The 13,473-nt window shown below is 50.2% G+C and overlaps 1 protein-coding gene across 3 annotated transcripts in view; it reads right to left on the bottom strand.

Moving 5' to 3' along the window:
• The window catches only part of TNIP1 (TNFAIP3 interacting protein 1), a 44,227-nt gene that overhangs the window by 19,966 nt on the left and 10,788 nt on the right, over positions 1 to 13,473 (bottom strand). For all 3 annotated transcript variants that reach the window (XM_074960277.1, XM_074960279.1, XM_074960278.1), the window contains exons 2-5: positions 6,201 to 6,371; positions 4,479 to 4,601; positions 3,033 to 3,121; positions 2,332 to 2,400 (exon numbers count right to left, since the gene is read on the bottom strand). In XM_074960277.1, the coding sequence (XP_074816378.1) occupies positions 2,332 to 2,400; positions 3,033 to 3,121; positions 4,479 to 4,601; positions 6,201 to 6,333 (414 nt within the window). In that variant the 5' untranslated portion in view covers positions 6,334 to 6,371. The remainder of the gene's footprint in view (positions 1 to 2,331; positions 2,401 to 3,032; positions 3,122 to 4,478; positions 4,602 to 6,200; positions 6,372 to 13,473) is intronic.

Raw genomic sequence — 13,473 nt, 5'->3', positions numbered from 1 at the left:
TCTCACCCTGCGTGCCACCTGGCCAGTCCACCAAGAACGGGGCCTGCCCCGGGCAGAGACTTGTGAGCCTTTCACCTGCTGGGAGAGCCTGGCACCGCTCCCCGGGCTGTCTGACTCACGCCCCGCCCCACCCCCCTGTCCTTTTGCCCCCATGGCCCAGGGAAATCCCAGAGTTGCAGGAGTCCATATCCACCTCTCATGCGTCCCGTGGCTGACTCAAAGGGGAAAGCGAAAAAGCAACATCCCCCAGCTTCACAAACCACAGGCCGTCCTCAGCCCTGTGACTTTTTGGCCCCCCATCAGCTTTTATCACCGTTAGCAATGCTGCTGAGGAGGGCACCCTGTCTGGGCACACCACGCCTGGCTCGCACTCAGCCCTGTCAGCCTCCATATCTGCCCAGCCAGGCAGCACACAGGTCAGCTGTAAAGCCCCCCTGCCACTGAGACAAGCCAAGAGAAAACTGGCTAAGACAACGGCAAGCAGTAAAGTTACTGGAGCGAACTCCATTCCCAGCATCTGCCGGGGTAGCTGCTTGTATGTGGGGGTAGCTCCCTGCTATTCCAGTCCCAGCACCAACTAGCAAAGGGCGTGACAACATAACACGCTTCTGACTTTCATCACTCCACCTCATGTGTCTGCCACACATGCACCCAGCCGCCCTCTTGCCTGCTCCTGGTTTCTCTCTATGCACACTGGTTTCCTCTTAAAACGGGGTGAGTTTCCCTATGGGGTTTAAATCGGTTGAGCTGGCACCTCTCAATGGACGGTGGAAGCCGGACGGATATAAGCTGATTTCAGAGCATCCACACACAAAGTCGCACTGGATTAATTAAACCGCTATAAGTCACAGCCTTTAGTGAAACTGGTGCAAATGTGTGCGTGGGCTGGGCCTTGCACAAACCCAGGGACCTGTCCCAGTGGAGCAGCATGGGTTTCTGGGACCTGGCACTGGGGCTGTTTTTATCCAACAAGAAGCTATTCTCTTTACTGTCCCATTTCCCTCCCCTGCCCCGGATGCTGCCTGGCTCGGACACAGTGGTCTGGACCCAGAGCAAAGGGTGCAGCGACTTGCTCCACCACAGTGCCGGCAGAGTGGGAAGGATTCCCCCCTTCGCAGACTCTGGGAACCAAAACACAGGTACAGTCAGTAAGTGGACACTAGGGGGCGAGTGCCCCCTTCTTCAGCAGCTCAGCTCCTCCTCGTTCGGACAGCTCAGTCTGAATCAGCCTGCTAGGTACTGCAGCCTGCAGACAGACTCCCAGGAAAACATCCCCAGCCTGCTCAAAGCAACAGGGTGGGCGAGAAGGGCAGGGAGGCAGTGACTGGCAATGCTCTCAAAGGATGCGCTCCCCTTACACCTGTAGATTTGTTCTGGGACTCCTGTCAGGGATACAGCCAAGCTTACCACAGGCCGGCTGAGGGCAGGCTACCCGATGGGCCTCAGTCGGGACCCTGCCCTCCCAGCTCTGCTGTGCCAGCAGTGGGCACCTGCTGAGCCGAGCCTGCTAGCCATGTGGAGTCCTATGGTGGTTTTCACAGGGATAGTTAACAGGGGGCTAAGAGGATCCTAAATAGGTCAGGGTGGGTGAAAAAATCCCATCAACTGTGTGTGGGGCAGGGGGGCAGTGTGGGGTGGGGGCGGGGGGAGAAATAACCCAGCGATTGTCAAGTTGCGCAGAGACCGAAAGGGTTACGAAACGTGCGGCACCAGATTGCTCCAACGATTGCATCACTCAGGACTTTACGGCCCCTTTCTTCAGCCCGGGGCGCCCAGTTTCCCAGGCCGATGGCCTGCCCTCCTGGCTGAACGCCCAGCTGCACAGAGCCCACGGCACCTGCCCAGAGGGAAGTCACCAGTGCCGGCCCATTTGCATAAGTGAGCAACGAGGCCCTTCTGCAGCAGCCTTACGCTTTCCCCTTGTGAGCTTTCTGACCATGTCCTGGGAAATGGGCCAAGGAAAGCAATCACACGGCGGTTCCTGTGTGCGCCCCACAGCTCTCGTGCATCACACCAGGGACTGAAACGGGGTGAGGCGATGGGGAAGTGGGCGTGGGGAGAATTGGCTGGCCGCTCCTCTGGCCTTGCTACTCCCCTAGACAAGCTGGGAATCAGCACTCCAGTCCTAGCTACTGCCCCTGATCGTCCACCACCTACCCGGCCTCCATTCCCATTCAGTGCAGGTGAAACCAAAACAAACAGCCTTGCCCATCTCACACAGTCCCCACCACCTGCCCGTGGACACGCTGTGCCCCCACTGTGTACTAATAGCCCTGTCTCAAGTCCCAAATGAGCTTCCCCCCAAGGAACCGAGCTGGCAGGATGACTCACCGACTTCCTGCTCTCCTGGGAAAACCTCTTGTCCTCACCAGATACAATTTCGAACTCCGACGAGGATCCCTGAGACAGGAGAGAGGGGAGTGAGGCCCTCACCAGGGAAAGCAAATCCTGCGGTGCTCCGTCACAGCAAAGGGAGGACGGAGATTATGGGGGCAGCAGGGAAGAGAGACATTTCCCCGTTCCGCCTGCTAGCTTAATGCCATTTGCACCGGTATAAAACAGGAATGGTTTGGGCCAGCGGGTCAGCTCTTTAAGCAGCTCTATGCATTGTAAAGATGATCCTCCAGGTCTGGGGACTCGAATCCAGTGACAGACAGGTTTCCCCACAAACAGAGAGCAAGTCCCGTGTCTACAGGGGTCAGACTTGGGATGGAAGCCCCTGAAGGGAAAGTGAATGGGCGTAGATAACGGTAGCTGGCTCTGCATTCTAATGCTGTAACGCAGAACAGCGGTTGCAATTACATGCTAGTCTAAAGCCACAGACTCACAGTCCATTCTATCACTGATGTGGGAAACAAAACAGGGAACCCGCCCCAGGCGGAACCCGCCCCAGGAGTCAGGCAGAAATTCTAGCCCCTTCGACGTGTCTGTTTCCTTAAGTCTCCGAGTTTGTTTTTTTTAATTGCCTGATAATTTCAGGGTCTGGGCTGCTAAGGGTTAACAGGCAAATGCCCCCCTTTCATCAGACTTACAGTGGATGGAGGCTTCTGAGCTTCTGTATCCTGCTCCTTCTCAGCTTTGCCTGGACCCGCGGGGGACAGGCGGGGCTCTGGTTCACCTCCTGTAAAAGGCAGAGGACACCACAGTTGTGAATGTTGGTAAACAGGAGAGCAGTAAAGAGGCAGAGACCAGACAGGCTAAGAAGTCAGAGAGAACCATGATTTCCAGCTAATGGGACAAGACAGAAACCTCCATCCCGTTCCCCGGAGGGGAAAGGGAAATCAGGCTTCCACTGGGTGAAATTCTGCACTGGCAACAAATGTTACTCAACTGGCCCGTCTCCGATCCCTTCCCCCTGGCTACAAAACAACAGTGTTTTGTAACATCAACAGGTTGCAGAGAGAGGTCAGACTGCGGACTTTCCTCCGACCTAACACGCAGCAACAGACTAACAGGCACCGAGGAACGGCTTCGAGGGCCAAGCAACACACTTGCCCAACCTTCTCCTGTCTCTTTACCCTGGCCAGTGACTGCTCGGTGGGTAAGTGGCCCAGGTAGCGCCCTGCAAATGCAGACTGTGTGCATTAACTCCCAGGCGTTTGCCTTTGGTCAGTCAGCTTTGTCAGGTAAAGCGGCTGGAACTTCCCCCGTTCGGGTGCTTCACACAGCTATCCTGAAAGGTCAGGTCCAGGGCTTAGATAGTCTCTTTGCAGCCAGTCCCTGTCTCATCAGCCAGTCCCTGTGAGCAGACAACTTTAAAATAACAGCCGTCACACAGGCCTTGCCCATTCACGGATATGCTTTGCCGGGTGCAGGGCGCCATTACCTCCCCGCAAACTGAAAGCCTCAGGCAGGTGTGGAATTTGCCCCCTACCCCATGCAACTCCATTGACTTGACTGGAGCTTCTCCCCCAGGCCCCCCAATACAGAAGGCTGTTACATTAAGAACATAAGAAGGGCCAATACTGGGTCAGACAAAAGGTCCATCTAGCCCAGTAACCTGTCTTCCAACAGTGACCAATACCAGGTGCCCCAGAGGGAATGAACAGAGCAGGTGATCCATCCCGTCGCCCATTCCCAGCTTCTGGCAAACACAGGCTAGGCACACCATCCCTAATATATGTGCACTAGGGAAGGTTAACAGGCAGGCCAGATGCGACTTGCCAAACTTTGCTCTGACCTTCTCCCTCCACAAATGCAGAGCAGCGGTGGCAATTACATGCTAGTCTAAAGACACAGACTCACAGGCCATTCTATCACTGATGTGGGAAACAAGGACACTTCACAGGCCATGCAACTCCCTGGGAAATCAGGGTCAGAGAGGAAAGGTCAAAGTGTGTGTGTGTGTGTGTGTGTGTGTGTGCGTGCGTGCGTACGTACACCCAGCCAAGTGTGAATCTGCTCAGAAAAATACTTTATGTCCTCTTCCTGAATCTGGAGTGGATGGCTCTCCCTGGGTAAGCCTCCCACCTTCATACCTGTTATTTCGGGCAGTTTGTCAAAAGAGGAAGACGACCTCAGCATCTCATTGTCCTTCACGAGGTCCTCCACCTTCTGCCGCAGCTTTGATGCTTCCATTTGGGACTCTTCCAGCAGTTCTCCTGGTATATACAGTAAACAGAGGAGTTCGCATTTCCTGGTATTTACCCTTCCCTAGTATATAGCTGCCATGCCCCAGAGGCCAGTTCCCCAGGCCAGCCTGCATAAATCCCCTCCCCAACTTATATTTCACAACCAGAAGAAATGGAAATGTCCCACATGGCCTTCTTCACCCAGAAATAATTCTTCCCAAGCAAATAATCCCACACTGGAACTACAGTTGTTGCTTCTCTGCCACAGAGGGACTCTGGCATGGAAACATCAAGGACAGCACATCTTACAGGGGAGATTTTGTATTTCCTATGTCTTCTCCAGTTTTTAAAAGCTCTGATTTTAAGCCAGAGAATCTCACTCTGGGCCAGGAGGGTCCCTTTTCCAAGCCCTTTAATCTCCAGTGGGTAATACAACAAGATCTAATCTTTTCCCACACTCGGGCATCTTGTCAGGTGTCTCGGAATGGTGCATCGCAGTCTTCTGCTGCCTGTGAACTCTCAGATGTTACTGGCACATCTACACTCCAGTGGCACAGCGACCGTGCAGCCGTTGTGGCAATGCAGCACCGGAGCGGAGTCACTGCCTACATCGATGAAGGAATCCTGTCTTCTTAACGGTGACTACACCAGGCGCTACACCTAACCCCGGCACACAGCAGGCGAAATTTCTCACAGCTCTGAGCGATGTAGCTAGGTCGAGCTAATTTTTCAGTGTGGATCAGGCCTTAGTCTGCATTATTTGGGTCCACAGGGCCAAAAGATTCCCCTACTTTTGCAGCGCAGAAGCCAGCAGCGAGGTGGACTAAGTGCAATCAGGTCCCACTACAGCAAGAGGGGAAAAAGCCGTCAAACGGATTGGGGGTGGGAAGTGTCAGGTGGCAGCTGAACGTGAGCATAACCTTATTTAAAAGTAAACGCTAGCTGGATCAGGGCTCCTGCGGTACGTCACAGAAAGATGCCGGAGGAGCTGAGCACCCTTAAGATACTTCTCAATTCTCATCCATGCATCAGCACAGTAACCATAGCAACCCATCCATTTTTAGCACAGACCACGGGCCTGTCCGTAGGCTACACCAACAGCAAGTGTCTCAGCCCCTTCGCACGTCCCTGTGCGCAAGCCAAGAGATCCTGCCGGCACCATAGCAGATTTTACAGAGAGCCAAGAGCTTTGCGTTGCCTTCTCAGTGACGAGCTAGCACCCGCTGCCGGTATGCCCAGCTGCGCCCCCCGCTGCAGAATGGCATAATTCATACCCGGGAGGGGTTTCCCAGGCAGGGAATTACCCCTTGGGTATCAGTTGTCCAGGGCATGTTCAGGAAAGGTTAAGAGGGGCTACACATTGAATACATAGACCCAGTTTCCCATGCCCCAGCTAGGAAGTGTTGCAGAGTCAGCAATCGCACCCTGGGGTGGGGAAACAGAGGGGTGTCACTCTGTAGCACCACCTCTAGCTGATGAAGCAGTCAGAGCACCATGCACTTTTGGATGTGGCATCGTGGCTGCAAGGCAAGGGTCTGTCACAGGAAGGCAGCGGACTCTCCAGAAAGTAGAAGGATAAAATAAAAGCCACGCTCCCTACCCACACAAGTCCAGCACCACAGCAATTACCTAGAGACTTTATCCCCTGCATCTTCTCCTTCAGTCGGGTGTTCTCCTCCACCAGCCGCTCAAAGGCTGCGGCCGCCTCTTCCTGTGTCCCCCCACCAGGGTCGTAGATGCGGTAGGGTCCTTTCCCTTCCATGTCTGCAGTTTAATCATCTACCTCCCAACCAGCCATCCCTGAAAGGCAACAAATCAGAAAGTCACCCTTCCCGACCTGAGCCCCTTGGAGTGTGAGAACGGCCCTGGGGTACCTCACGCCCTAGCTCAGATCTCACAGGGCTCATCAGCATTTGGGTTCCAGCGGCTGCCAGACACAGCTATCACCAGTTGGCCTGCTCACAATAGCTATATGTAAATGTCACCAGAGGTGGGTGGGTGGGTGGGTGGCTGGCTGCATGTGTTACAGTGGGTTAGTGCACTCCCTGGCCTCGCTGCAGACCTGCGTTTGAAGCCTGGTTCAGTTCAGCAACAATGAGCACACTGGTCTCTGTTGCTGGGTGTGGCTCAGCCACAGGACTGGGCACCAACTGGCAGCCCCCTGCTCATGGACAAAGCCTGTCCCGCCACTTCCTTTCGCCCTGTCCCCAGCATGCACAAGTGTGTCGCTGGTGTTCCAAGCCACCTGGAAGCATCACAGCAGATTCTTCTCCTGTACCCTCCGTCATCTCTCACCCATTAACGCAAGCTACAGCCCCTCTCAATTGCATTTACTCACATTCAGAAACTCTGGTTATTTTGGACCCCCAGCATTGTGTTTGCACACCTTTCCCTTAGAGAAAACATCTGCGGGACAGGAGCAGAGCCAGTTAAGGGCTGCTCTCTGCATGGTTTTTGCACCAATTTAACTAGCTCAATTCAGAAACCGATATCATTAAATCGGTGAGACATCTGTGAGCAGACCAACCCCAAGATGGTTTATTGCAATTATCTTTTGAAGCTTCTGAATGACACACGTTAGTCCTACACCCAGTTTGCACTCAGGGCATTCTTTCCCCGCTACTGACTGGCCCTTTGCTCCAATCTCCTTCTCCACCTCCCTCAAAGTCATTTCACCGCAGTCTCATTCCACTTGATCATGCCTGTTCCTCTCCCCTTCCTCCTTGGAGCTGCTGGGCTCTCCTGATCTTTGGCCATGTGGTTAACACTAGAGCTGGTTAAAACATTTTTTTTTTTAAAAGATCACGAGAGCTGTGGAAGTTGTTTTCATCACAGTTTGACAGATCAAGTTTGTTCGTTTTTTAAAGAAACATTTCAAGGATATGGGTTTTTTTGTAAAGTGACATTTTCTAAAATGATTTTTTTCAGTTTTGACAAGATTCCCGCCACATGACTAAACAGATCAAGTAAACCTGTCAGTGCAAACAGAACAGAGAGAAAATTGCCCCACAGAACCCCCAAATTGAAACCCTCACAAAGGGAAACCAAAAGATAAGAGGGAAAAAATCTCCATGAAAAATTTGTCAAAGACTGAGAAAGAGCAGAATGGTTACATGAATATTTCCGTTGCAGAAAATGGCCACATTTTTTAATTACAAGTTTTTTAATTACGAGTAAATGCCTTCAACCAGCTCTCAAACACACAGCTTAGTCCTGTCTGTGTTGCAAGATCAAACTCTGTTGGGCTCCACCCTGTTAGATCCATCTTCTGCAATTCACTAGATGATGACCAAAAAGAAAAGGAGTACTTGTGGCACCTTAGAGACTAACAAATTTATCTGAGCATAAGCTTTCGTGAGCTACAGCTCACTTCATCGGAAGCATGCTATAGCTCACGAAAGCTTATGCTCAAATAAATCTGTTAGTCTCTAAGGTGCCACAAGTCCTCCTGTTCTTTTTGCGGATACAGACTAACATGGCTGTTACTCTGAAACCTGTCATAGATGACGACCGTGTCAACACAGAACCACAGATTGGGCTCTGAGACATCTCAGATAAGCCCAATAGTTCGTTAAATAGCATTTTTGGCCCCAGGTGCCTCCTGGATACATTCCATGGCCCAACCCAGACATATTCCCAGGTGGAAAAAACAGTCTGTGTTAAGTTAACCAGTTATACAAGAAACAAAAGGCCTGGGGAACCACTAAGTTATTTGCTGGGCCTAAATACCTGGACGTGGCTCAGCCGTGTGCAGAGAATCAGGCAGCGGTGGGAGAGGGGAGAAGAGAGAAAACAGCTGACACCATGACATTTATTTATTAAGCCACCATTTTTGTGGATCTCAAAAAAAAAAATAAATAAATAAAAAAATAAAAAAAATCACACCACTGGCTGGCTTTCTGCAGCAGTTAAGTGAAACACTCCTCCTTTAAGCTCCAGAACACCTTTGCCAGCTGCTACATGGCAATCAAAGGCTGCTAAATTACCTTTAATACTTCTCGAATTACTTTTCCAGGTAAGCAATGGCTGTAGTAGTCACCACAGGGATGTTATGAAATTGCGAACGGGGTGGAGCGGCTACCTGAGAATCACTCTATCACCACAAGTTCCACGCTAGAGCTGGTCAGGAATTCTTCCACAAATAGTTTCGGTTTTTTACCCCCAAAATGCCAATTCATCAAAACCAAACCTGTTCACAAAACAGGGGCTGGATTCGATAAATCTCCTAACTCAAAAACCTGGGAAAAGAAAAGTTTTGAGATTGTCTAAATGGACATTTTACCATTTTCAAAACAGGAAGTTTCACGTGTTTTAAACAAAATGACTTTGTTTTGAAATTTTTAGTACATTTACATTTAAAAAAAAAAAAAAAAAAAAAGGAAGAAAGGAAGGAGAGCCGTTCAAAGAACAAAGATCAAAATTGAAACAAGATCTTTTGATTGAGCCAAACTTTTTTTTCCAGGATTTCCACTGGCAAAAATTTTCAAGTTTTTGATTTTTCATCCTGGTTCAGGGCTGGGAATTTTCTCGATATCTCACATTTTTGTGGGACAGGAAAGCTCTAGTCCATGCTCTGAAAATTTGAAGCCCCCTGGCCTGAGGCACAGAGATACTTCCAAGTTTACATAACCTGCCTGTCAGCGGGATCAGGGACTTTCCAGATGACAATTGCCACCTGACAGGATCTGCAACCAGAATAGCAATTAACTCACTGGATTGTTTGAAGATAATTAACATGACCTAGGGAGGGACTTTTCCTCCAGAGTAAGGTTTAAAAAACTGGTAGTTAGAATGCACTGGGGCACTAAAGGCACAGCTCTGCGCACTTTCCCTTCTCTCAATGGATGTATTTCACTAACCAGGACTGGATTCCAACAACGCCCACTATGATACAATTTGTGTCCTGGGTTGGAGGCCCAGGAGAAGATTTGCAGGTCCAGTCCCTCAGTCCCTCTGCTTACTTCTTTGGAGTGCTGCGAGTGCATTATCTTATCACGAACATGTCGCAAAGGCCTCCAGTGCACTGCAGTTAACACAGGGCAAATCCCAGCCGTTCCATTTCCGACACCGGCAGCACTCGTGAAAGAGGAAGTACTGAATCCCAGTCTACAAGTACCTACACGGGGAACAAATATTTAATAATGGGCTCTTCAATCTAGCAGGTCTAACACAATCCAACAGCTGGAAGCTGAAGCTAGACAAATTCAGACTGGAAATAGGCATCAATTTTTAACACAGTCAGAGTAATTGACCATCGGGACAACTGACCAAGGGTTGGGATGGATTCCTCATCACTGACCATTTTTAAATCAAGATGGGAGATTACTGATAAAGCTCCACTCTAGGAATTATTCTGTGGAAGTTCTATGGCCTCTGTTATACAGAAGGCCAGACTAGTTGATCAGAAAGATTGCATGGCCAGAAGGGATCAATGAATCCATAAGGAGAGACAGCAGTGACAGACAGGCACTGAGCGAGCCCCCTGACCCCTCCACAGCACATAGCTCTCCCAGTGGACCGCCGTCCTGGCCAGCAGCACCTTCTGCCGTTCCAGCCCCGACCTCCCTGGGCAGAATCATGCCCAGGCACATGGGCAGCTTGCATGAGGTACATGGACGCCCACAGTAAGGCACCAAGCCTAGATGTTAAGACTGGTGCTTTCTGCACCCTGAGGGAGTTACGACACCACATCTCCAAAGGGAAGACAGGTGCACTCTGACCTTCCAAGGGGGTGAAAAGCAGTCAGAACAGTCACTAGCTTCTCAGCTGCTGCCAGACCAAAGGCTCTGTTTCTGTAGCATGCAGGAGCAGCTGACAGGAAGCTGTCCAAGAGCCGTGGCAGTTTCAGTACCTGCTGACCTCCCATAAGGAGCGAGACAGCATCCAGTACTGGGAAGTGCTCAGTACTGTCAGATTGAGCATCCCACAGAAGAGATGCACCGAGGGCTAAGGAATTCCCTAAAAAGAATGCAAGCCAGCAGGAAGGGACTGGAAGTCAGGCTGCCTTAGACACGCCGGGGAACTAGGACCATCTCACATGGCGGGGAGGGGGGAAGGGGATGGGACATTCACCACCAGCTGTCCTAGCAGTTCTCCCTCGTTATCCAAGAATCAAACATTTGGTTGCTAAGCCTCATGGGACTGGGTGGTTTGGAGGGCAGGTGGGTTAATGTACAGGTCTCTCTTAAGAGAATGAGCCATAGAGAACCATTGTCCTAAACTAATGATTCCAATAGCCAGAGGTTGGCTGACTGGAGAGACTTGAGCCTCCTGTAGCCTCATATGGATGGCAGCCTTTGTCTGCCTGAGTCTGCTGATGGCCTAGAACAGTAGTTCCAAGCCATCCATCTCTGTCACCTCTGAAGTCTAATGAAGGCAATTCAAAAGTCAAGGTTATTAAGTGTTTCCCCACCAATTAGAAGTGGTATTTAGGCCCAGCTCATTGTGACACACACAGCGTTTCTGTGTCTCACACAGGGTCCAAGTCAAGGCTCTTTCTGTCACACCCAGCCCCCACGATCCTCCTGCTGTTCAAGACTCCACAGGTGCCTTTGTTAATCCCTGGAGCCCTCCCATCCCCTCTGACTCAAGGCCACTAGAAGTTTTGTTCATGTTCTGAGGTAGGGCCAGAAGGAGCTGTGAACTTCACCGTTCCTCAGCCCCGAACTGACGAGAAACGTGGGGTGTTTTTTGTTTGGTTTTTTTTCAAGCTGTCCTGGTCTTTTCATCAAGCGATGACGACTCCTCCCGAGTTGTGAGACTCTCTGAGGGGAGAGCACAACAACCTCAAGAGAACCAGAGGGAGAGGACACAGTCACGCAAGGCAGACTGCGGTCACCTGCCCACCAGCTCCGTTCTCAGCCTGCTAGAGTAGAGGGTCGGGGCACAGAGACCTTTCAAAGGAGGGCTTTTATAACAACTCAGCACAAGAAGAAATGAGAGGATGAGAGTGGGTGGGGGAGAATTCAGATTAAAGATCAAGAGTGTCACATGTCTAAATAGCCACATTACAGTGTCTGGGAGAAACATACAACCCAATGAGCCATCAGTGCCAAGTCAGCAGCATTGGGGATTAGTAACGGGGGGGACAGCTCTTGCTCTTTCGTTAAGAACAAGAAGGAGCTTCTCTTCCTCTCCCTCGTTCTGTTCTCTCCCCCATGCCCGGTATGTTGACTGTAGAGCTAGTCAGGCATTTTCAGACAACTGTTTTTCATCAGAAAATGCCAATTAGTTGAAACCGAAACCACTCGGGGAAAGGGTCGTTTTTCTACAAAAATAAATAAAAAAAATAAAATAAAAAATTTTGAGTTGAACAAAATTGTCAAAAAGTTTTAAAATTGTCAAAATGTTTCATTTTGACATTCCAGGTTGAAATCACTTTTTGTTTTAAAATTAAACGAATTATAGTAAAGAAGCAATAAAAATTGGTCAAAATTGACCCAAATGGGATTATTTTTTGATTTTTCAGTTTGTGAAAATTTCCTTGGTTTTGACTTTTCAGCCCTATTTGAGACAGGTCATTTTTTCAACATCTCGAATATTTTCATGGGACAGTAAAACTGGTCCGCTGCTAGCCCTTGCTTAGAGTTCTCCCTCCTGTCTCACTCTACTTTAACTAGCAGGCAGCACCAAAGCAGATTGAAAAAGGAAAGGCAGAGAGATCAGGGCTGCGAGGCAGGACTCCTGGGTTCCCACCATATCCCTAGCACTGACTTGCAATGATGCCCCTTCTGCAAAATGGGGATCACGCTGGCTTAGCACCCATTCAGGTGTGACAGGGACTAGTTAATGGTTGCTGAGCACTCTAGAAAGCATAAAGGCAATGGGCATTAGATCAAGGGTCTTCAAGGCAAGGTCTCTCCAGCCCGAGGTCTGAGCAGTGTTCAGTTGAGTCCAGTCCTACACTGTACCACACATTCCAATAATAATGCCAAGAAAAATTCCAACATAGGATTTTTCCAGAACTGCCATACTCAAGTGGGGAGTGTTCACAAGCAAAGTCTCTCCTAGAATCAGGCAGGTATAGGAACTCTCTTCAACTGCAATTAAAAACGTTCCAGTAGCCTGAAGTGCACCAGATGCAATCCAGGGAGCTCATTCGGATTTGCCTGTTTGAACTTCACTTCAAACCAAGAGAGGGCTTTGCTGTGGCCCTCTGATGGAAGGAATCAGGACTGCTCAGCTGTGAACACTGGGGCCTATTCCGCTAACAGCCGGTAGAGATCCTTCCTTAGCTCAGACAGTGGGGACCTGTGCATTTGGAGTATACGGTGACCAGACAGCAAGTGTGAAAAATCGGGACGGGGGCGGGGGGGTAATAGGAGCCTATATAAGAAAAAGACCCAAAAATCAGGGCTGTCCCTATAAAATCGGGACATCTGGTCACCCGATTGGAGTAGGATGACCTCAGTTCTATTCCTGCTGCTACCATCATGCTGTGAGTGGCCATGGTGTACAGGGAGGAGCCTCACAAACCCATAGCCAGGTCCATGCCAGGAAGAACACAAACAACTTCCTTCCCTTCCGACTTGAGCTCTAGAATTCAATACAATGAGCATGTGCGAATTATGTAACACCACTTCCTTGGAATTTCCCTGTGGAGTTAGCCTCCTCTGAAAGGGTTCTTTGAGACAGTATACAATAGAAGCCAGTCGCGAGTGAGCTAGGACAGTACATCCAGGCACTAGCCTTTCACTTCTGGAGACCCATGTTCAAATCTGCCTACAGTCATAACGACTTTGGTGACCTCCTCTTAATCATTATTGAAAGACTGTCAGTCCTTGGCAGAGAGAGCCCAGCATGGACCAGAGCAGGTGACACTGCTCAGGACGGAGGTGCATCCGCAGAGCTGGGTGGGGGAAATTTGCACGGTGTTTCCTGGAACCATAACTGGTTCAAACTA

This window comes from Natator depressus, chromosome 8 (genome assembly GCF_965152275.1).
Source record: "Natator depressus isolate rNatDep1 chromosome 8, rNatDep2.hap1, whole genome shotgun sequence".
NCBI lineage: Eukaryota > Metazoa > Chordata > Testudines > Cheloniidae > Natator > Natator depressus.
This window is presented reverse-complemented; position numbering and strand designations above follow the sequence as displayed.